At 43.4% G+C, this 23,903-nt stretch overlaps 1 protein-coding gene across 3 annotated transcripts in view; it reads left to right on the forward strand.

The window, feature by feature from the left end:
• Positions 1 to 23,903, forward strand: part of ASAP1 (ArfGAP with SH3 domain, ankyrin repeat and PH domain 1) — a 358,455-nt gene that overhangs the window by 41,543 nt on the left and 293,009 nt on the right. For all 3 annotated transcript variants that reach the window (XM_011938170.1, XM_011938171.1, XM_011938172.1), the window contains one exon: positions 67 to 193. In XM_011938170.1, coding sequence (XP_011793560.1) covers positions 67 to 193 — 127 coding nt within the window. The remainder of the gene's footprint in view (positions 1 to 66; positions 194 to 23,903) is intronic.

Genomic DNA, 23,903 nt, shown 5'->3' on the forward strand with positions numbered 1-23,903 from the left:
AGCGGCCCCGGGAGCCTGCGCCGTGACTCACCCCCCGCCCCCGCTTGTGTCTCGTCCCCCCGGCAGGATGCCGGACCAGATCTCTGTCTCGGAGTTCATCGCCGAGACCACCGAGGACTACAACTCGCCCACCACGTCCAGCTTCACCACGCGGCTGCACAACTGCAGAAACACCGTCACGCTGCTGGAGGAGGTAGGTCGGGCCGGGACCCCTGCCGTCCGCGCTCGCCGCTGCCGCCGCGCAGCTGGAGGATCTCCTCTCCGAGCTGGGAGGAAGGGGACGCGGGGGCCGGGGGCGCCACACCCCCTCAGGGTGCCGCCGGGTAAATAAGGGACTTCGGACGGGCGGCCCCTTCCCCATCCCTTCCCCTTTTCTGGGGTCCTGCGGGTTGAAAGGCCTGGGGACTGGAGGTGGGAGAGGACTGAGCGAGCTGTGGACGCTCCAGGGAGGACAGAAGATGGAAGTCCTGTCCTTGGCATGCACTGTTCGGCCCTTCCACATCTTCGTGACCCTCCTGTAACCCTCCAGGTAGGTGGCGTCAGGCCACCGAGGGCACAGAGGCGAAGCAGTGCAGCCAAGGTCACCAGCAAGGGACTAGGAGATGGGCAGTGAACGCACCTCTCAGCGGCCGGGCTGGGCCAGGCAGGCGTAGCTGCGGAGGCAAGGGCCGGTGGAAAAATCCCAAAGGACCCAGAGAGAACTCAGGCTGGGACTGTTTCCACTCCAGGACTTCTTGCTAGTCTCTGGTGCCTGAAGCCCAGATGGAAAGAGATCTATCTGTGCACATAGGTTCCCACCCGGCCCGCCTAACCCGGAGGGTTTGGTAGGGTTTAGGGCTGCTGCGCCAGCAAGACCTGCCCGCAGGGCACTCAGAGACTGGGCAGGAAGATCGGAGACCGGTGCAGACTGCTTGAGCTGACCAGACAGGGAGAAGGGAGGCCCAAGACCACAGTCAGACAGCTCTTCTTATCTGGACCCTTCAGGAAAGCGTTGCGGGTGGGGGTGGGGGCCAGTGCCGAGGCCAAATCGATTTCTTTAGGGTTTTCGGTGAATTAATGATAGAGTGGTATGGGCAAAGAGGAACCTCAAAGCCAAGGAGCTGCAGAAGCCTCCGGGGCTGCGATAAAAATAGGATATTTGCCCTGGAACTCAGCATCATCAGTAAGTGCCAAAAAGCATCCCTTCCCTTCAAACAAGGCAAACGTATTTCAACTGAAAATGGCACCACTGGGTGGAAGGTAGGAAGGGAGACGGTTTTCCCTGGGTGGGTTATGCTGTGGCTGGTTTAGGTGAGGTTTGGGGAGCTCCTTCTGATGTAAGCCCCCCACCCCAAGGACGACCCTCTGTAATATGGGGAAGCTTGGGCCTCTGTGGGCCGACTGATCTTGAAATGAGCTTTGATGCTCATGTTTCCACACACGTAGAACTGGGAGTCAGAAGTAGAAGGGTCCCAAATTTTAGGAGGGGAGAGACTTCTGTTAGTGCTGGGGCCCATCTTGCCTGCTTGGTGCTGTGACTGAATGTGTCATTCCGGCATGCTTCCAGAGTTCTCTCTGGAGTCAGTATTGGGTGATGGGAGTGAACTGTGAAGTGGATGGAGAAATACCACCTAACTAGGTTTGTTTGAAAACCAGAGGTAAATGAATTTTTTTTCTTTTCTTTTTTTTTTTTTTTTGGTGTTTGTGAGCTACCAGACTGGACTGTTACACTCATCTGGGATTAAACAGAGTTGGCAGGCGTTGAACCCCATCATGGGTCTGTCTTTCACTTAATTGTAATAAATTGAAACATGCTGATATAGGAACATTTTGCATCCTCTTTCTGTACTAATTGTATATACTTCTAAGGATGAGACATTGATTAGACTGAGTGGTTATTTTCCTTCTAGATAAGTTCTTCGGTGCCTGCTAATAGAGCTGCTAGTTATTTTAACGTTCTCTTCCTGCACATTTAGATAGTGTTGCTGTATTCTGTTTGTGAAGGGTGTGATAAGATTAAGTATTTGGTGATGCTGTTTGCAGAGGTATGGGAGCATATTTTCCAGCAACCCTGTAGTAGAGGGTTAACGTTAAATTACCTGCAGTTGCTGTTGATATTAGTTTAAGGCTAATAAATTTAAAAGCAAATATAAAATATTTTTTTAAATGAGAAATACTGTTGTAAGATTAGGTAGAAAAATAGAGTTAACTACAATGCAAGTGTGGTCACTTATGAACTTGAAACCAGGCTAGAAGTTCAAAGTGTCATGTTAGAGTACATTGATGATACGCATGTTCTCAAAAATATAACAGTGTTTCAGGATGGCACAATAATTTTACAGTTTTTCTTCTGAACTTAAGTGTAAGGTGTTAGGAAAACATTGTCTCCCGTCGGCATATTTTAATTCTTGAGGTTGGACTCTCTGAGTGGTTGCCTTTTGCATAGATGTGAAAAGTATGCTTTAGATATTTTTACTGATGGATAGTCACCATAGTTGAATTTTAATTTTTCCCCCTATGCTTACATATATGGAAGTAGTGCATTATTACAAATATCTTAGGTGGATCGCAATTCAGTTCTTTAAAAATATGGGGCTTAACATTACCACACTCAAAATACAAGAAAAATTTGGGGGCATACCACAAAATCTTGTTGGCATATGCTTCACAAGTGAGATATTTGGAAATTTTAAGAATGTGGCTTGTGTTGTTTTGTGGTTATTCTTAGGAAGAGAACTTTTGGGTACTTTCTAGTGATACGGAAACTCCGGAATAGGAATTAATTTGGGTAACTTGGAATTCTCTCTTTAAAAAAATATTTTTCTAGTTATAGTAAGTACCTTCCTGTTTATGAGCTCTTTTTGCTCTTTGAATCACTAATGAACACACATAGAGCTCAACTGAAAAACTATTAGATCTCCAAGATTGGAGCCCCATATTAACCCACACTCTCCCTTTTACGATGTCTCCTTGGTAGAGAATGTGGCGTGTTATGCAGATGTCGATGCTTTTAGTTACATCTCCGTGATGAGCACTCTAGGAAGTAGATCAGAAATATATGGTAAGAAAGCCTGGGCATGGGGGGGTCGTACCTGTAATCCTAGCACTTTGGGAGACTCAGGCAGGAGGATCACTTGAGGTCAGGAGTTCCAGACCAGCCTGGCCAACATGGGGAAACCCCATCTCTACTAAAAAATTAGCTAGGCATGATGGTACATGCCTATAGTCCCAGGTACTTGGGAGGCTGAGGCAGGAGAATCATATGAACCCGGGAGGCCGAGGTTACAGTGAGCCAAGATTGCACCACTGCACACCAGGTTGGGCGACAGAGTGAGACTATGTCTCAAAAAAAAAAAAAAAAGACGCATATGGTAAGAAGAGGCGAAGAGGAGGTTACTTCTGGGCCTCACCTTTTGAGGCAAAGGGTTGCACATGGCTCTGGGGTTCACGGTTTGGCTGGCACACGGTGAGTGGCTACCTTGGGGTGACTGGAACGGATGAGCTGGTTTTCTGCCAAGGTTTTATCCTGGTGCGTGAGTGTTTTCCAAGCAGAAAGCCAGTGTTTTACTTAACAATGAAAGCACACTTATGTGTGCCATTTTACTCATGACCATTTGTAAGTTATGAATAAGTGACTAGGAGAGTATAAGTGTTTTCCCTAAAAGGGAGCAGGCAGGCATTTTAGGACCGCTGTGACCCAGACAGTAGAAGGGACCCTCCATTTGAAGACTTAAGAGTGGCTAATACTTAGTACCTTTGTCAGAGAGAGAGGCCAGCATGATAAATGAAAGTCTACTTGGTTATTTTATATTGGGCCACATTTTAATTTGTTGACAATGAAGGAGGCAAGTTCTGTTCATTTATTGAGCAGCTGCTCCATATCCTGCCTGCTGTAGACACATGACATGAATGCTTACATTTACCTGTCATATGAGCTCTCTAAAAGAGGAACAATTATCATCTCTATTTTATGGAGAAGAAAATTGAGGCCCAGAGAGATGAAATGATTTCTCTCTAAGGTCGAGTGGCTAGTAAATAAAGTGGAGTTTAAAAATCTCACTCCCCTCTTCCCCCGAAACAGGCTCTTACTCTGTACCTGAGGCTGGAGTGTAGTGGTGTGATCTCAGCTCACTGCAACCTCTGCCTCCCAGGTTCAAGTGATTCTCTCACCTCTGCCTTCTGGGCGGCTAGGACTAAAGGTGCACACCACCACGCCTGGCTAATTTTTGTATTTCTAGTAGAGACGCTGTTTCATCGTGTTGGCCAGGCTGGTCTCAAACTCCTGACCTCAAGTGATTCGTCTGCCTTAGCCTCCCAAAGTGCTGGGATTATAGGCATGAGCCACCACACCTGGCCCAGAGTTTAGAAATCTTAAAACAGTTAATACATAAAATAGGTATTCTAAGTGTCTACAAAAACATATTTCAGTGGCTTTGTAGGGAACATAGGAGACGTTGCTGTCAGTGCACCTTCAAGTTTTGGTCTGATTAAAAAGGTGCTTAAGTTCCTTGGGGGCTTAATGTTTTTCATGTTTATATTTCAGAGTTCTTAATAGTGATACTTAAATATACTATTTTTTTCCCTGTACTTTCAAAGATTTGGATATGAGTGTTCAGATTTAAATGTGGGAACTCATTTGAGTATAATCCATGAACAGCGTTTGTTCAACACATTTTTGGGGAGCTCCTGCTATATACAAGTCATTTTCCAAGTCCTACTGAGGTATTGGGGTTATCCAGATTGTATTATGGAGAAGCTAATAGTCTTTAAGAAATAAAGAAATAAGGCCAAAACTCTTAACAGGGTAGAAAGGGGCAGTTCCCAGGGGAGGGGAGGCCTTGGACCTCCCTTCTCCCTCTCTGGTCAGCTCAAGCAGCCTGCACCGGTCTCCGATCTCCCTGCCCAGTCTCTTGAGTGCCCTGCGGGCAGGTCTTGCTGGTGCAGCAGCCCTAAGCCCTACCAAACCCTCCGGGTTAGGGGAGCCGGGTGGGAACCTATGTGCACAGATAGATCTCTTTCCATCTGGGCTTCAGGCACCAGAGACTAGCAGGGAGAAGTCCTGGAGTAGAAACAGTCCCAGCCTGATCCCAGGGGAGGGAAATAGTATAGAACATTCATCCTAGGAATACAAGTGAAATCACTCAAATTACCATGTAGTCAATAGACAGATTGTTCAGTGCCTCTTATGTGCCCAGCAATGTGCTAGACCCGGGGATACAAATATGAAGAACCCTGCCCTCAAGAAATGCAGCCTAAAAGTTTTTTATGGGAGGTGGCAATGAAGTGTGGATCTGGCATTAGAGGCTTTTCTTAATGTGTTTACCTGGTGTGTTCAGTTCTTTCTGAAGATATAGAAATGTTTGATGAAATGAATGAAGATACGGAATGTAGATTCAGTATCAAGCTCTATCTTATAACAGTGACCTTCCTACTACCTATACATACTATTATTTAATACCTTTTTTCACCCTGTCATCAGTGGCCCCATTTTATAGATGAAGAAATTAAGGATTATAGCAGTTAAGTATTTCGCCTAGCTAGGTCGTACAACCAGTAAGTATTTCGCCCAGGTCATACAACCAGTATCAGATTTGGGATTAATTGCATTACCGTCGAGTCCTCGTGCAGGCCAGTCAGACTTCTGTATGTGTTCCCTCACCTTCTAATTAAGTTTCAGCCTTTATCTGTGTGGTTTTGGGTGTCTGCCATGCTGATGATAGAGGTCATCAGTCTTTGATAAATACTCTTAGGTCCTTAAGTGTTTTTCTGTGAAATCTTACACATAGGATTTCTGTGGTCAGGGGTTGACATCTGATCTTGTTCATCAGCTCCCCTTGCTCAAGAATGCAAGTGCATTACCTCTTAAATTTTAAAAGCTGGTAAACTTAATGGGAAGTGCTACTTTATATTGCAGGTGCTAAACTTAAGAAGCCCGTTAATTACCCCCAAGGAGATTGTAGTCTTAAAAAAAAACCTCAGGAAGGATTTAGATAAAATCAAGATTTATTCTTTTGCTTAAAGTAGAGAAAGTATGTTTGGATCTGTCTCTGATCTCTTGAAGATAATACAACAAAAGGCAAGCAAACCTTCCCATAATGTTTCTGTCCCACACAGAAGTCAAGGCTCTGTGCCCAAGCTTTTGACCCAGTCTGGAGGTACTTAGGATGAGAGGTTTTGTCTGGATGAAACCAGCAAAGGTCAGTGAGTGAATATATCTATCTATAGAATCAAAGGGAGAAGGAAATTGTATATGTTGGAACTCATGCTCTTTCTAAAACAAGGCACAAGCCTGTTAGCCAGATACTCTATGCTAATGCTTTTTGTCCTTGTGGTATGGTTTGGATTTTTGTCCCCTCCAAATCTCAAGTTGAAACATAGTCCCCAGTGTTGAAAGTGGGGCTTAGTGGGACGTGATTGGATCGTGGGGGCGGATGCCTCATGAATGGTTTAGCGTCATCAGACCCTTGGTGATAAGTGAGTTCTCGCTCAGTTAGTTCTCATGAGATCCAGTGTTTTAAAAGTCTGGGTCCTCCACTTTTCTCTCTCTCTTGCTCCTGCTTTTGCCATGTGATGTACCTGCTCCCACTTCTCTTCCTGCCATGACTAAACACTCCCTGAGGGCCCCCCAGAAGCCAAGCAGATACCAGCGCCATGCTTGTACAGCCTGCAGAATTTCCTTTCTTTATAATTACCCAGCCTCAGATATTCCTTTATAACAACACAAGAACTGCCTAACACACCTTCATATGTATATCTTTGGGTTTTACAAAACATTTTTTACACCTATCATCTAATAAAAGATTATTCTAATAGCATTCTTATTATTGTTTTACATGTGAATACATAAAGGCTCACAGGCATTAAATAACTTGTCCAGGATCACACAGTCGTAAATGGCAGACCTGGGCTCTGAATGCAGAATCTCTGCGTTGAAAACCCATTCTGTTTCTTCTGTATTTCACTGTCTTTTATGCTTCCTGCCTGCCAGTTTGTTTTGTCTTGCAAGACCTGTGAGAAAGGCATCTAGTAATTGTCTTCTTACCTCAATTTGATTTCTAGTGCTAGAGAGAAAGAGTTTGGGAGAGGGAAGAAAAATGAAAAAGACAGTTGCTTTTCTCTGTTCTTCTGAGACCTCTTGCTGGACCCCTCATTAAATCTCTGCCTTTTGTGATCAAAGACAGTGCTGCCAGCAATCCTTCTTGGACTGGGCAGATGTGAAAATGACCCTGTTGCTTCCACCTCCACCCTGGCATGCTTGGGACTGTTGACCCAATCTGATTTGCCTATGAGCTGCCCAGAGCCCTGGCTAAAGAACCACTGCTCTCAGTTGCAGTTTCTGCAGGGCTCTCTGGCTCTCTGCTTCCAACTTCCTGGCCATACAACAGCCCTGAGTTTTTGCGGAGTGTTAGTTATTCAGGGAATTGCTAAGTGTCCAAGTAAGAGCGACCTTGGAGAATATCTAGTCTGGCATTTGCCAACCTGGAAGCCTGATCTCCAAAAGGCTCGTGAAGGCTGTGATGGGGGTCTGTAGCCGCTCTGTGGAAAAATTAGTGGACACTGCTAGTAACTTGGTTTGGTATAACTCACGCCAAACGTGTTTGATTTTGGCTGAAATGCATCAGCTCCGTGGTGTAGGACTAATCGTCTGCTGCTGATCACATGCTTGGATTGCCAGTTATAAAGTGGGAAAGCAAAGTGTTACCTCGCTCAGGTGATTGGCTTTCTAGAAGGACTTTGTATCTCTGTGGGAGAAACTTCGTGAATGACGGGACCCACCAGATCTAGTGTAGTCCTATTGCTTTGAGAGGTGGAGACTGAGGCCCGAAGATGAGAAGGAAACCATGCAGGGATTTGAATTCAGGGCTGCCCAACCCAGGGCTTTTTGCAGTCTGCTGTTTAACAGGGCTGTGGGAACTGGCAATTCACATTGTGGGAGTCCTCCCCAGTACCATTCCATGTAACTTGCTTCTAGGTAGAAAGAGTAGAGAGTAAACCTTAAGTTTGGAACTGGATCTTGCTAGCGCAGTCTGCTGTCATTAAGTCCTGGTCTCAGAAGACATGCTGTGTGAGACTGCAGTAGCTTTCCCTGATGTTAGGCTAGCAGCCTTTCATCAGAAACCATTTGTGGTGTTGGATGTTCAGACACTACCCAGACCTTTGCCTTCATTATCTGTTTGTCCAGGGAGCCTCAGAGAGATGGTTTTCATATATGTAACCTAGTCATTTGGGGACTAATGCCAGGTCTTGGTCTTGGCCTTTCCCACATGTATTACTTAAACATGAGTAAGGTTTGGGGCTAGAAATCACTTCATGTCTAAGCCTCTGTTTCCCCATTTGATAAATAAATTACATTGCTTTTTGAATATTAAAGGAGACAGTGCATGGGAGGCACTCATCAAGTGACTGTATGTGTCGGTAAAGTATGGCCCTGTGGGTGTCAAGTTCTGACTACTCAGCTCTCCTGTGAGGCAGGGAAGAAGGAGGCGAATGAGGCCAGAAGCATTCCTTCATGGAGAGGTACATGGGCAGGACTCCTCTCTACTGAGGATCAGCAGCAATACTTGGGTTGAGGAGGGTGAAATTCTCTTGTCTAGGTTAATCGTATCCCTGTGACTTCTAGCGTGTGTTGGGCAAGTTACTGAGCCTTACTGTGTCCTACTTTCCTCATGGGGATAAGTATCTACCTCTAGGTGAGTTGGTACCTGTAAAGTGATTACAACAGTGTCTGGTGTGCTAAGTGCTCTATAAATGATTGTTCTTATTATCCTTGTTGCTATTGCCCTGTATTACTGCATTAGAAAATTGCCTGTGTAACTGAGAAGATGGGACTTGGTAGACTGATTTCTGAAGGGTCACTGATGAGGTCAGATGACAGAGAGATACAGTCAGATGTGTGTACTTCAAGGACCCAGATTGGGGAGGCACAGATGGGACTAAGGAGAGGACTAGGGCAACACCAAACACTCTGTCCATTGTGGGTCATGGTCATAGCCAATTTGATCTGAAGCAGACTGTCAACTCAGTGTAACTGTATAATCAGCCCTTAGTGGGCCCTGTACTCTCTGAAGTAAGGAAACCAGTGACCAGTACTGCCCACTTTGACCCAGGCCAGCCTGATGGACTCTACCAGTGCAACCTCATTGCCCATGCTTCCTTGTATCACTGCTATAATCTTTCTGCCTGCTTCTACATCCCACTTGTAGAGTCCTCTCCATTGGTGTGTGAAAGCTGCCGCTTCTGATTCTTGCTGGGGCTTTGGGGTAATGAGCTGTTTTCTCTGTTACGTAATAAATGCAGGTATTTATTATGTACCTGCATAACTGATTGATTGTGGTCATTTGTGGGGAGGTGAAACATTTATGCCTTGGCCCTGACTGGAACAGAGCATGGCAGCTGGGTTGTGTGCTTTACTGATTACAGCTTGAAGCACTGAGACCACAAGGAATTCTATTTTGGTTAGGAGGCAGGAGCCTTAAAGCAAAAGGGATCTGTCCTTGAATGTTCATTTCTGTGTACTTCATAGCTTGTTTTCAGTGTCAGTAAAACTAGTTTTAATTGTTTTTGGGCAGGAGTTAGGTCAAGATCAGGAAGCACTTGACTCTACTTGGTCTTAACAGAATCCTGGAGTTCACAGTAGGCTCTTTCCAGCCCAGAGCCCTGTCTGAACAGCCCTCTGTTATGGTGCTGTTTGTGGTCAGTTATGTAAGAACTGAAAAGATTTTCATGCCAAGTTATGGTATAATTTTCCCCCAAAGAACTGGAATATGTGCCCCTTTGATAAGACAGCACCCAATTTAGCCACTCAAAAGCTGGGAAAATAAAATCAGAACCTCATGCGCCAAGGAGGTAAAGCCCAAAAGACGACTGCATTTTGGCACCAACTATTATAGAAAGCAGAGTTGGCTAAGTCAATCTAGGCCATCCCTTTCCCTGCCAGATGCGTTTTGGGTGGAGGAAAATGTAAGCTCTTCTTAGCTCTCTATTATTAAAACAGCCTGGATACCTTGCATCTCTGTAGCATCGTACCGAAAGGCTAGGGTCAGGATGGCCTTATCGCCAGTGCCTGGTATAGCACCCAGCACGCAGTGGGCTGTAAGTATAATGAGAACTATGTTATTATGATGCACATTCCTACAGAACTGGAAAAGGCCTCAGGCCATCTAGTCCAACTCCTCTTTTTATGGATGAGGAAGCTGTGACCTAGAAAAGCCAAGTGTGTTAGGCTGTTTTGTTGTAAGAGGTTCCTTCCCCGCCCCCAGCAAAATGAAATACATTAGTTAAAGCAAAATGGGGACTTACTGGAAGGATTCATGGGAGATATTTTATGGAACAGGAGGGGCAAGAATGAAACAAAATGAGGATGTTCTCTTTTGGGCAAATGGTAGATGATGGCAACTCTGGCACCAAATTGTTCTCAGCTCCAGTGCCCTATACCACATTGGTGTCTGCCTGATTCTGGGGCAAGGATATCTGGGAAGGAGGATGGATTGGCCCCACTTGGGTCAGGAGACCATCCTTGCTCCAGTCAGCTTTGGCCAGGATGAGATGGCTGTGTGATGGGTGGGGCTAAGTCCTCCCCTTTAGCCTGGGGGTGATGGTGGTCCTCAGAGGAGAGTAGGAGGATAGGGAAGCACACCGTTTATACCCAGATCACACAGCAAAGCTGGGACTAGATCCAGTTCTTCTGCCTCATCTTCATTTTTCATGGACATGACAGTTAAATGGAAATGATGGTACCTCACAGCTGTTGGGAGAATCAGTAGGAATATAAGGGAGGCAGAGGCCTGGCACTCGGTGACACTTGGAAGATGTTACTTTCTCTCCCCTTCCCTCTGCAAGTCTCACCTCCCCTTGATCCTTTCTGCTTTGTACTCATTTGGGATACTTGGAAGGACTGTGGTCAGAGCACTGTGCTGCCTAGTTTTAGCTTTGCTGATGTGGTCAGGAAAGATCAACATTCCACATAGGGTGTGACCAGAAAAGAAACATCCCATTGCCACTAAATCCAAAGTGATGGCATGGTGCTCTTTGAATAATCTTTCCGTAGATACCCAGAATGGGTGAAAGACCAGGCAGGGCAACTTAGCTCTCTTTGGAAAATTTCTGGTTTGGTTTTTCCTCAGTGTTAAATAATGGAGCCTACTTAAAGGTCCAGTGAGGACTAACGGCTTTACTTCCATTGAACAACTTCTTCACTGCCCAACTACACACGAAGTAAAATTTGATTGTCTTCATTGTTTTGAAATGTGGGGAGCCTTCTTTTATGTTTCATTAATCATTTTTTTATGATGCCCATTTCCTTTTCCTTATAATGTTTATTCACATTAATAGCGTTTACATAAAATTAGATACTCCTTATTTCCACGAAGTGCAAATCAAAATAAGCACTCACTGCTGGCCCAGCCGCTGCTGCTGCTTTAATAATAGTAATATTTTTCATACCAAGGCAAGTGAATACACTACCTCCCAATAAATAAACTGGTGGCAAGTCAGTGCTGTCACATCCCAAGTCTTCTGCATTTTGTGTGTAAGAGTTTGAACAACTTCAGAATCTGCGAACATTACTGTTAAGCACCTACTCTATGCCGGGAACTGTGCTGGTTGCCCTACCCATATCATCTCATATAATCCTCCCAACAGCTCTGTGGGGTGGGTGCTTTTTCTCCATTTCACAGATGATGAACTAGGTTTAGAAAGGATTCAACGCAATTTATGATTTTTCTACTCAGACTCATCCTCAAGCAAAAAAAAAAGCTGTAAATGCAAATACGCGTGCGATACTAATGAAAAAGAACAAACAGGAAATAGGCTTCTGCTGAGACATGAGATATGTAGGTTAGACTCATAAAAGAACTTTCTGACAGAGTATTAAATACCAACCAGATGGCCATGGAAGTAGGATTTTTTTCCTCCCAATTTTGGGATAATTTTGTCAATGATAGGCTGGTGAGCTAAGTTGTGTTCTTATTGATGTTCATGTATGTCTTCACTTTTAGTAGATTGTAAGTATCTCAGGGACATCACCCCTCTCTTTTTAACCCTAGGTTTTTAAATTTGTTTTGTTTTTAATGTAGTTAGCATTCAGATATTTGAGTAAAATTATGAAGAATGTAGCAAAGCTACATTTGATTTATAAATCTTGAAGGCAGGCCTGGTAAAAAGTTTTCCAAATACTGTTAAGTCTACCTCTCTGGGCTTTATATATGTGCCTACCGATTGCATAGAGCAGTTGGAAAAACCCACTGCTACTAAATTTCCTGAAGGTTGTGCTGCAGATGCTTAGCAGACCGGAATGCTGAAGCCAGACTCCTAGTCTGTCCTTTTGGTGTCTGCAACCTGCAGTCCTCTGTTGGCTTAGTAGTACTAGTCACAGAGTTGCCTGTCACTTTTTGAGTATCAGCTCTGTGATGAGTACTTTTTTGTTATGTTGCCCAGGCTGGTCTTCAACTCCTGAGCTCAAGTGATTGGCCTGCCTTGGCTTCCCTTGGCCTCTCAAAGTGGTGGGATTATAGGCATGAGCCACCTGTGCCCAGCCTGTACTGAGTACTTTATATAGGCTGTTTCAAACCCTCACATTACCCTGCTAGTACCTGATGGAGGTGGGAATCAAATCTGGGTTTGCCTGGCTCTGTAGCCCGCACCTCCCCACTGCCACCCTGCCTTGCTTTGTTATTAGTGATTTAGCTGCAAAGTGCAAGTAAACGGAAGAGAGTCTGGTTAGCATTTACGTTCTTGGTGGAAACAAACACACATAACAGAGACACAAACAAGATACGCATCTGCCAGTGGAAAAGGAAAGCATTTTTCCCTGCTGACCTGTTTCTTTCGAGTTGAGGGGGAGGCATTTAAATCTAGATAATTTACATCGTGCATCTGGGGCAGCCAGTCACAATATGGTATGAAAGGGATTAATGAGAGAATTGGTATTTTCAAAACGTGTTGACCTCTCAGATTTTTCTTTAGGGATGGTAAGTAGTGAATCATACGATTTTATGAGCAGTTGTGCCCTGAGTTTACTCTTCAGCATTTCTGCACTCTATTATAATATATTCTCATTTCGTCCACACAGCACTTTATTAGGCCACAAAGCCACTATTTTCTTATTTGACAGATGAGGAAACGGGCTCAAAAAGTTAAAAATAATTTCTCAAAGGTCATTTGACTGAAAAAGCATGATGAGGCTTGAGATCAGTTCTGCCAACCAGTCTCTGCCTTCACTTTGAAAGAGACAGACCTTTGTTGGAGATGTTTTAATTTGTAACTAAAACAGTACCTTTAGGATTAAAACGTATGGTTGTGTGTGTGTGTGTGTGTGTTTTGAGACGGAGTCTCACTCTGTCGCCCAGGCTGGAGTGCAGTGGCACAATCTTGGCTCACTGCAACCTCTGCCCCTCCAGGTTTAAGCAGTTCTCTGCCTCAGCCTCCAGAGAAGCTGGGATTACAGGCACGTGCCACCACGCCCGGCTAATTTTTTTTGTGTTTTTAGTAGAGATGGGGTTTCACCATCTTGGCCAGGCTGGTCTTGAACTCCTAACCTTGTGATCCACCCACCTTGGCCTCCCAAAGTCCTAGGATTACAGGCGTGAGCCACCGCGCCTGGCCTAAAACATATGGGTTTTATTATTGAATAATTTCATGATACTTTGCATTATTAGATTCCCCTTCCTTCCCACCCTCCCCCATACCTTTTGTAGTCTGTTTTGCGCTAGTAGCGCAGTACTCCAAGTAGTTTTTTTACTTTGGACAGTTTTTCTTAGTTTGTTTGTTGTGTTATGTTTGTTTGTTTGTTTTTTAAGAGACGCTGCCTGGGCTGGAATGCAGTGGCACAGTCATGCTCACTGCAGGTTCTATCTCCTGGGCTTAAGTGATCTCGCCTCAGCTTCCCAAAATGTTGGGATTACAGGCATCAACAACTGTGTCCAGCCAGTTTGCTTGTTGTTAACTTAAATTTTTACACACGCAATAGCAGAGTGACATGTAACTGTCATTCAGTTTCAACAATTGTCTGCTTTTGGCCAATCCTTTTTTTCATTTCTACCTCCTTCCCTGATTTTTTGAAGCAATATCAGGTATTTCATTTCATCCATAAATACTTCAGTATGTACTTCTAAAAGATAAGGACTTGAAAAAAATAAACCTGAACCATAATATGTTTTCTCATCTGAAAAAAACACTTCCTCAGTGTCATGAAATATTCAGTCATTGTTCAAATTTCCCTGGTTGTCTCTTAAAAAAAAAAATGGTTTGTTCAAACCGGGATCCGTATGAGATCTGTATGTTGAAATTCATGGACATATTTCAAATTTCTTTTAATCTGTGGGCTCCTCCCTCTTTTTTTAGTTGTAATTCATTTGCCAAAGAAACTGGTGGTTTATCCCGTAGTTTCCCATAGTATGGGTAGTGTTGATTGCAACCCTGCACTGTCATTTAATGTAAGCTACCGTGTACTCTTAACAGACTTTTGTTATTAATAATTTCCTCTTATTAAAGAATAAGAGGAACCTGTTCCCTTTGTAGAAAATGAGGACAAGTATAAAAAAAGGAAATGTAAAAGTCATCCATAAGCCCACTAACCAGGGGTAGCCACTACTGTCACTTCAGCTATTTTGCCCAGATATATCTCTGTCCTGCTTATTTTCATTTAACACATCATGAACATTTCCATTTCATTAAAAAGACTTCAATAATAGTTAAAAAGATATGTCATTGTATTAAATGGTGTTTCCCTCCCTCCCTTAAGTTGCTCCCAATTGTGTATTTTAAACAGTTGGCTTAGCAGTTTCCCCAAAGGGAGGACCTGTTGTTCACATTGGAGTGGTGAATATTTGTGTACATCTGTCATATTCTGCACTAGTGTTGATAGATTCCTAGAGTTGGAATTAGCGGCTCAAAGGCCAGGCATATTAATAAATTTCTTATATATTTGTCATATTGCCAGATTGTTTCACCAGAACGGTGGTCTTTGCCTTGTTCCAGCCCTGGGCAGCCTAGGAAAGTGCTTTTCTCTACAGAGGGACAGCTTTGAGTGAGGTCTCGATTTAAGTTTCTCCAAAAGAAAAAACTGGGTTCTGAGTGTGTGTTGCCCTCGTGTGTGTTGGTGCATTATAAGTTACATCAAGTGAGTAGGAGTAGTGAAGGGAAAAAGGAGTGAGTGTGGGTGTTTTCAAACTCTCCGCTTAGCAGACTGGAAGCCAGTGTCATCTCAGTGTTAGCGTGTTAGCGGGTGGTGAGTAGCTCTGCCTTATCAGCCCGTATCCGCCTTAGTAGTGACTTCTCTATCTGCCCCATGCAGCCTCTTGTCTGAAATTCCTGCTTACCATGGAAATAAGTTTGTTAAGGCCTTTCTCTTGGGCTCAGAAATAAATAAATGGCATTCACTATGAAAAGGGGAAATGGTTAAACACCAGACATGGCCAGCTTCTAGCCTGCCTGTTGCCTGACCTCAGGTAGCACCTGCTTTCTTCCTTGCCTGAACATTTTAACCTCCCATGACTAAGTCACAGGACATTTCTGCAGTTGCAAACCTTTTTGGCTTAGTAAGTATCTTTTACAGACCCAACCTGTACTGCCCCTTCATTCACACATGGTTGTGAATTAGTTGTTTCCCACTTAACACTTGGCTGAGAAGAAGGGTGGGAAGTATTTTGGAGAGAGGGGTAGAACTTAGATGTGCCTGGCGGGGAGTAGGGTTGGGGGGCAACCAGTTTCTTGAAGCAACTTGAGGGGAAGGAGAAGAGGAGGAGGGGAAGGTGCCAAAAGCAACTTTCTGAGAGTTGGCATCATTTTTAAAAGTCAAATTATATATCACCTTTTGTCCTTGAGCTGTCCTTCGGCTAGGGAACTCCATCACTTTGTCATGTGAGTTTGTTAGGTTTTGTGTTTGTTAACAATCACTTCTGTTTTTCTTAGGATGGTGCTTTCTCAGTTCTGGAAGTTTCAGAGAGGCCCTCCTCAGTCTTTGGAAATTGCTTCTGGGTATATTGGGCCTCTGCTTCCCTAGGGGGTCCAAATAGCAGCTATCTGGAGCATCTTTCCCTGTGGATTTCAGCTTAGAATGGACATCTGTTAAGTCAAGGTCCACTCTTGGTAGAACGTGCTGGGTTCCATGCTGAGTACTTTACCTGCAGTATTTTACAGAAGGACTCTATTACTGGATGTTCTGAGGAGAAAATCTGGAAAGTAAACAATATTAACTTCGTTTTACAGATGAAAAATCTGAACATTGAGGGAAGGAGTGACTTGACCAGGATGTGCGGTCAGGGGAAGCTGGAGTTTTTGTCTCTGAGGTCTATGGTCTTACATGATGAGTGCCACCCTTGCCATTTTGCCTTCTTCATCCTCCTCACCCCCTAAGACTTCTTGCTTGCCCTTAGGGTCTCAGGACATTCTCTTTTCCACCTCACGGTGAATGTCCTGGCTCAGGACCGACACCGTCCTTTCCAAAGTCTGCTTTCAGCTAACTGTTGGAAGGAAATCCCTCCCATGTTTCACTCAGAGGTATGAATGCCTGATGAGGCATTACAGCAGCTTATGCTGAAGGTAGATTTAGGTGTTGGGCATGGAGATCCTGTCACACCTTACAGGGTAGCTGGCTGTCTCTTCCCATCTCTTGGTCCAGTGAACCCTTAGTAAACAATGCCAAGGGTCTCCTAGTTTGACTCTTGTTTCTTGCTGCTCTTTTATCTCTTATTTGTTAATAAATAATTATATAAATAAATGCTTTTCCTGTTTCTCTTTTTGGTGCCAGGACTTCCCTAAAGCCTGTTCGTGAACCATTGGTGACTGAACCTTGGTCATTCGGTATGTGTCTTTCACTGGGCTGGGCAGTCAAGTTGAAGACACGGAATTATTTAATCTTTATACCAGCCTCATCAGGTGATGCTCTGGTTCCATTTTATAGATTGTGGAAACAGAGAGTTAAGAGATGCCAAACTGTTGACACATGTTTTATCCTTTGATCCTCATAACAAATCTGTAATGTTAGTAATATTTTAATTTTCAGGTAAGGGGCCTGAGGCTTGGCAGTCAGCAGTTTCCTGTCCCAGGTTTTACTGCTGAAGGGAAAGAACCGAGGTTTATACTAAGATCTGTCTGACCCTCAAGTCTTCAGGTCTCTGCCATTCACTCTTCTGCTTGCAGTTCTTACCCAAGATCCCACAACTGATGCTTGGTTAAGTCAACTCAAGCACTTAGACACTGTAGGTGCTTCATGGGGCTTACTGAAAATGAAGTGAGTCATGGATAGGAGTTTGACATTGTGACACTTGAGCCATACATCCATTTTTGGGAACAGGGTGGCCTTCCTGGTGCCCTGCACCCGTCCAGACATGCTGTGGGTGGTAGGTGTGTTTCACTCTGGAACAGTCAGTTGGAAGTTTTGTGTCAACTTTAGTTGCTACTGTAATACATCTTGTTACTAGAGTTAGTGACTTAATTTGATCTGTAAGCACCCCCACAGCCACATGGTGTTGCTGTATCACATTTAATGTTGGTTAAAAAAAAAAACTCTAAAAAACCACCCCTCCACCGCTGCCCGCCCCCTGCGACAAAACAAAAATAAAACAAACAAAAAAAAACTTAGTATTTTATTCCCATAAAGACTTTGGAAAGATTTTGTCATTCATTGCAATGATTGATCAGCCTTAAGAAGCATGCAGGAGCCATCATAATAGTCACAAGGTATTAAGCTTCGTCTTTGGAGCCTAGTAGTGTGCTAAGTTCTTTATGTAAATTTAATCCTTAAAATAGCCTTGCAGAGAGTTTCTCGATTTTACAGGAAGTGAATGAATGCTTAGAGAAGATCAATAAATGCCCAAATTGCACAACTGTTATATGGTGGAGCTAAGTTTCAAACCAAGTTTCTTAACTCCTCCATGTCACACTGCTTCTCTAGACATTATAGCCTTTTTAAAAAGGAGATGTAGAATGAACATTTTTAAATTCAAAGTGTAAATATACACACACGTTTGTACCCATGCATTGGGTACAAGAGTATAAATACCATGAATACTTACTAATCAGATATTTAATATCTGCTTCTGCCCTTTCTCCTAGAAAGGTGATAGTATGAAGGGAGATTGAGTGATTTGTTCCAATCCCAGCATAAATTATTGCCCAGGGTGAGTTAATTTGTGTTGATTTCTGAAGTGACAGTGGTTGCTTCCTGAGGGTCTAACCTCGTTTGACTCTTGTAGGCTAAATTTCTGCAGGCCTTCTGCAGAGCCCTGTCTTCATCCTCTCAGAGATAACCCAGGTGTTTTTCATTCCCCAGTAAGTTCCCCTTGGCCTTGTAGACACCTTTTTCACACAGTTGTGTGGGATCCTTGGAAAACAGTAACCTATTTCAGGTTATTTCTCCAGCCAGTCCTTTCAGCCTTTTCTTCATGTAGAACCCACTGTGCTGAAATGTTGGTTTTAAGCCTGTTGCATTATTGTTTTGAGGACAGGACTGATTATTCAACTATTTATCTCCAAAGCCTGGGACCCAGTAGAATGAACCCCATTTGAATGAACAAATGTACATACATGGAAGCCTTGGAGAATTTAGGCAAGGTGAGCCTGGTTCTGCATATGAGGATAGAATTGAGGATAAGGAGAGTCCAGAAGAAGTACTGTCTGTAGGACTGACCAAGAGGGGAAGGGGAGGAATTTCAGGACTTGCAAGATTTCAAGGGAAATAGTGTAATCTTAAGAGTTTTAGAGCCAGAAGGAGCCTTAGAAATCATGGAGGTCGACCACCTCATTTTCCAGGTCATTGAGATTTCTCATCAGTCCTGAGTTTACAGCCACTGCCAACTGACCTTCAGGGCACAGAACCAGACATACCTCTTTAAGTTAGTGCTTTTATTGGTTGAAACACTTCCTGATCATAGCATTGTGTTTTATGTTTTTTTTTTTTTTTTTTGAGACGGAGTCTTGCCCTGTCGCCCAGGCTGGAGTGCAGTGGCACGATCTCGGCTCACTGCAAGCTCCGCCTCCCGGGTTCACGCCATTCTCCTGGCTCAGCCTCCTGAGTAGCTGGGACTACAGGCGCCCGCCACCGCGCCCGGCTTATTTTTTGTATTTTTAGTAGAGACGGGGTTTCACCGTGGTCTCGATCTCCTGACCTTGTGATCTGCCCGCCTCGGCCTCCCAAAGTGCTGGGATTACAGGCTTGAGCCACCGCGCCCGGCCGTGTTTTATGTTTTAAGTAATTGATTTTTTTTGTGTTTGAGCCGTAAGATGATTTTGTCAGGAAGGAACCTTTTTTTAAACATCTACAAACCAAGCAGATAGAGCCTTCAAGTGGAGGAGACTTACCCCATGTTGAATCTTGTGATAGCTCCTTCCTCTTCCTGACTTCTGACTCTACTTGCTATTAATATATTCCCCTCCCCGACCCCCTTGATGTATTCAGGGATACTTGTAAATTTGCTGATTCTTACAGTTTTCTCTCCATAAAGTCCTAAATTGTTTGTTCACCTCTTCCACAGCATGGTCTTTAAACAGGTGTGAAGGTTTCTAGCGTCTTAAATTTGTTTTTACAAAGAATTTTTGTTTACGTTATACCTTGAGGTATCGGTGAAGAAATGATAGCCCAGATAAGTCAGCTTGCTTAAACCCTCAGAGAGGGTGGGTGGCTACTGGTTAAGTGTTGAGTCCAAGCGAGATGACCCGTGTCTATGGCTTTTGCCGTGAGAAGGACCTTTTAAAGTCTCTCCAATGAAGAGTCGCTCTATCTGTGTTTAAGTTTCCTTAGGATTGCTTGAGCTTGAGCATTCATTTCCCACTCTCTGTCAGGTGCTGTCTTCCTGACTGCTCCACTTCTTGGGGGGGGGAGGGGAATAAGCTCCTCATTAGTGCCCAGATGCTTTTGTTATTCTGCCCCCATCTTGTGATTTTGATTGTCAGCCCAGCAGCCCAATTCTGGACCAACCACTGTGCAGAAAGAGCCCAGCAAGTGCTGCTCTGGGGGAAATGCCGAGGAAACAGTCCTCAGAAGGATTGTGATCCACTGAAGCAACAAGGCAGCCAGAGCGGCAGTAGGAAGTCAGAATTTCTGCTGGCTCTCTTTGTGGAGCATTGGTGTGTCAGGGGAAATGGGACTGTCCTCTGCATTCAGCTGAGGAAACCAGGCCCACAGGTGTCATGTAGTTAGAAGGTGATGGAACCGGAGCCACTGTTAGGCCAGTGTGTGCGTTTTCCAGCACACCCCAGCCTGCTGTAAATAAAAGAAACGGAAAAAATTCAACACAGATGCATGACTAGCTAGAGTCATTAAAGATGCGGCAGAGTGTTTGCTGGGATGACTGTGGGCAGTAAAGTTATTGAGGAGTAGTCAGGATAATGTTCTTTTCTTGAAAGGAGGATCCTGGATAATGTTCTTTTCTTGAAAGGAGGGTCCTGTCTTTATTTACCTGACACGTATCTTCTGTTGTTGCTATTCTTTGTTGAATACTTCCCCTATGCAAAATACTTTAATTGTAGCAGCTAATTTTTATTATTTGCTGTATGTCAGGTAGTTAACTACATCCACTGATGTAAACCTCACGACCACCATTTAGGTAGGTTCTGTTAAGCCTGCTGCTGCCACTTAACTGTGCAGTTTTGGGCAAGTTACTTTACTTCTCTGTTCCTTAGTCATCTGCTCCTGGCATCACCTATAAATATATACCTTTTTCTGTACTGTAGTATTTGTATTGTACTATTGCATGGGTCTGTTGTGAGGGTGAAGTGAACGAATGCATGTAAAGCATCACAGGCTCCTTAGGTCGTCTTATTCCCCAGTGCCTAAATATATGATCTAGGGAAAGCCACTTCACCCCTCTGAGCCTGTTCTTCATCTGTAAAATGAGTGTAATACGTATTTCAACGATTGTTGTGAAGCAAAAATGAAGTAATGGATTAGACATCTTACACTTACACTCCACATTGGTGTGTAGTAAATGCTCAATATAAATGGTTGCTGTAATCGCCATCCCTATGGGGAACTGGTTCTCACTATTTTGTATGTAGGTTAGATTTTAGGATCAAGGGAGTTTGCTACCAAGTCTGGCCATTGGCTATTCTCTGTTCTGACTTAAGAGAATGTTTTGGTGGATGGGCGAGATTTCGAGTTGAGAGGAGAGGAAAGTAAAAGACATAAAAATGGAAAGAAATGCATGAAAACAGATGTATTACAGAAGGTCTTTGAGAAGTTGTGGATGAGGTTTGGCCAGCTTTTTAGTACTTCAATTTTCATGGGATGGAGAGAAACCTCTTCCTTCATCCCGGTGTATACATAACCAACTTTTATTTCCTGATAGGATTATATAACAGGTTTTTTTTCTGTTAATTATCATGGACATGTTAGGATTTGATTATTCGGAGAGGACTAGCATGCTTAATTAGCATTCAGAACTTACCGTTTATAACAGGGCTCTCTTTGCAGTGTATTCATTTTTGTTACACTGGAGACTTCTAAAAAAGCAAGTTGCATTGATTATCAATGAGGAGTCAAATGCAGGTGGTTGGTGGTACAGGAAATCAACCCAGTTACTGATTAATGTGGACGATAGAGTGAGTGATTTTCCTATGATCTTATTTGAAGCATGCACCACTCAATTGGAGTTAAGATGATAGTTACAAGTAAGCAGATCCTAAATCAAACTTAGATGTAATTTAACATGGAAAACATGAACATCTTTTAAAATATTTTGGAATTAATCTTACCCTTTTACCAACCTGTGCCATTATTTTCTTTCTGTTGATGCCCAAGCCTTTCCTTATTTCCTCATACAAACTCCGGTGTGAGTTCTGACTAAGTTAGCTATTTGTCATTGCCCCATTGTAAAGATATTCAAAGTATGGTCTGGGGTTCCCTGTGGGGAGTCCCAGGATCCTTCTAGGGGTTCTGAGAGATCAAAACTATTTTCATACTAAGGTCAATACATTTTTTGCCCTTTTCTCTCTTATTCTTTCATAAATTTATAGTTTATGAGACTGGAGCTGTTTGGGAGAAATAGTTTCTTGAAATGTTCTCTGGTGGTTTCATTTGGAGTTTAATATCATATTAGCTTTTCTGCTAGGTCTGACATCTGGCTTACCATCTTTTAGAGACAATACAAATAGGTACATTTTTGTTACTGTCTGGTAACTTATGTCAAAATGAAGACTGTCAAAAAGTATCTTTCCCCCTGTTTGGCTTTACCATGCTCCTCTCAGATTATAAGAGTATGGCATGTTTTCTGAATCTCTTTGATGCATCACATGATAGATGCCGACACCATTCATCCTGCCCTAGTCTTTATTTCTTTTACCGACATAAAGTGCCTAATACCAAAACTGATGCATAGTAGACATTCATCACAAACTAGTTCCCTTGGTTTATTGCCTTGTCTTTATCCAGCTTGCTTTGAATGTGTTTCTCAAACTTTAATGTGCATACAAATCACCTGGAGAGCTTATTATATGCTGATTCTAATTTGGTAGGTTTGGGGTAGGACCCAATAATCTGCATTTCTTTTCAGTTCTCAAGTGATGCCACTGCTGCTGGTTCACTGACCACACTACGAATAGCAAGGATGATTGATGTGCATATAACCTTAAACATGCTCGGGCACACGTGCCCTTTTGTAACTTTGCCTTCTTCTCCCCTACTGTGATTATTAAGTTCAAAGCCAGAATCATTGCCTTGAGTTGATTGATCACTGATTTATCCAGTAAACATTTATCTTGGGTGATATGATTGTTTTCACAGGGCTGTTTCTGAAACTTTGTTTTGCATTATCTTAATCCCAGGTGTCTATCTCTGGTGGGCTGATCAGACAGAGTTTGGAGTTGAGTAGTCTTCATTGCATGCAGCCTGGTCTTATTCTGGGGCTCTCTTTTCCTGTCTCACTTGGAAATTTCATTTCCCAATAATCATACTTCATAACCATTAAGTTGCTTGGAGTTCACACTTTTTTCTTTTAGCATCCTGAAACTTCTTACCGTCATTTGACTGACTCAGCAGTACTATAAAAAAATAAGTTTCCATAACATTTTTATTAACTTCTTGTTTAGATTCAAGCCTACAGAGTAGCTACTCCTGTTGTGTTCACAGGATTTTCTCCTGAGCTACATTTTCTTAACCTCAGACTCTCTCTCCCGGACCAAAGAGCCCAGTAGTCCTTAGTGGGGTGGTGGGGTGGTGTGGGAGACACAGCCTCAGCAGGGCTGCTGTACTCTTGATCAACTGTTGAAAGGGAAAGTCAGGCCCAGAATCTGCCTCCCTACGCTTTTTTTCTATCTCTTTTTCCACTAGGGTGGTTGTATGCTCTTTAGGCACTATTGATTTCTGGCTTTGAATCATGATCTTTTCATATTTCAGTATGCATGAATAATAGCACAATTTCATGCATTCACTTTGCTATTTCTGAGTAGAAGTTAGTGTGACCACAAGTTTGAATCTGATGGACCTGCGTCTGAATGCTGGCTATGTTGCTCAATATTTGTCAGTTTACTACACCTCTCTGTGGGTCAGTTTCTCCGAGCCTTGGTTTCTCATCTGTAAAATAGGGGTCATAAAGTGATCTTATTGAATGATAGTGAGGATTAAATGAAGTAATCCATTTAAACGCCTGGCTGAGAGTCTGTTGCATGATAGGCATGCAATTAATGGTCATCCTCATGGTGATAAAGATGATCAGTGTCATCAAATGAAAATGAAAGGGAATACAGCCTGAGATAATAGTCTGAAGAAGATAGTGCTTGTGGTAGGGGAGGAAGTAATAGGCAAAAAGTCTGCTTTAGCTCTCTGAATCCCAGTCTGAACTCTGAAGGGAGGAGAGAATAAATCAGTGATCCTTCTGCATCTCATTCCAGTGACAGAGCATTGTGGCCAGAGAGAATTTGGGGAAGAAGAACAGGAATCACAGGAAGGCAATGAAGACAAGGAGGGATGCTTGATATTCTGAAAGGAGGGT

This window comes from Colobus angolensis, unplaced genomic scaffold (genome assembly GCF_000951035.1).
Source record: "Colobus angolensis palliatus isolate OR3802 unplaced genomic scaffold, Cang.pa_1.0 Scaffold17, whole genome shotgun sequence".
Lineage (NCBI taxonomy): Eukaryota > Metazoa > Chordata > Mammalia > Primates > Cercopithecidae > Colobus > Colobus angolensis.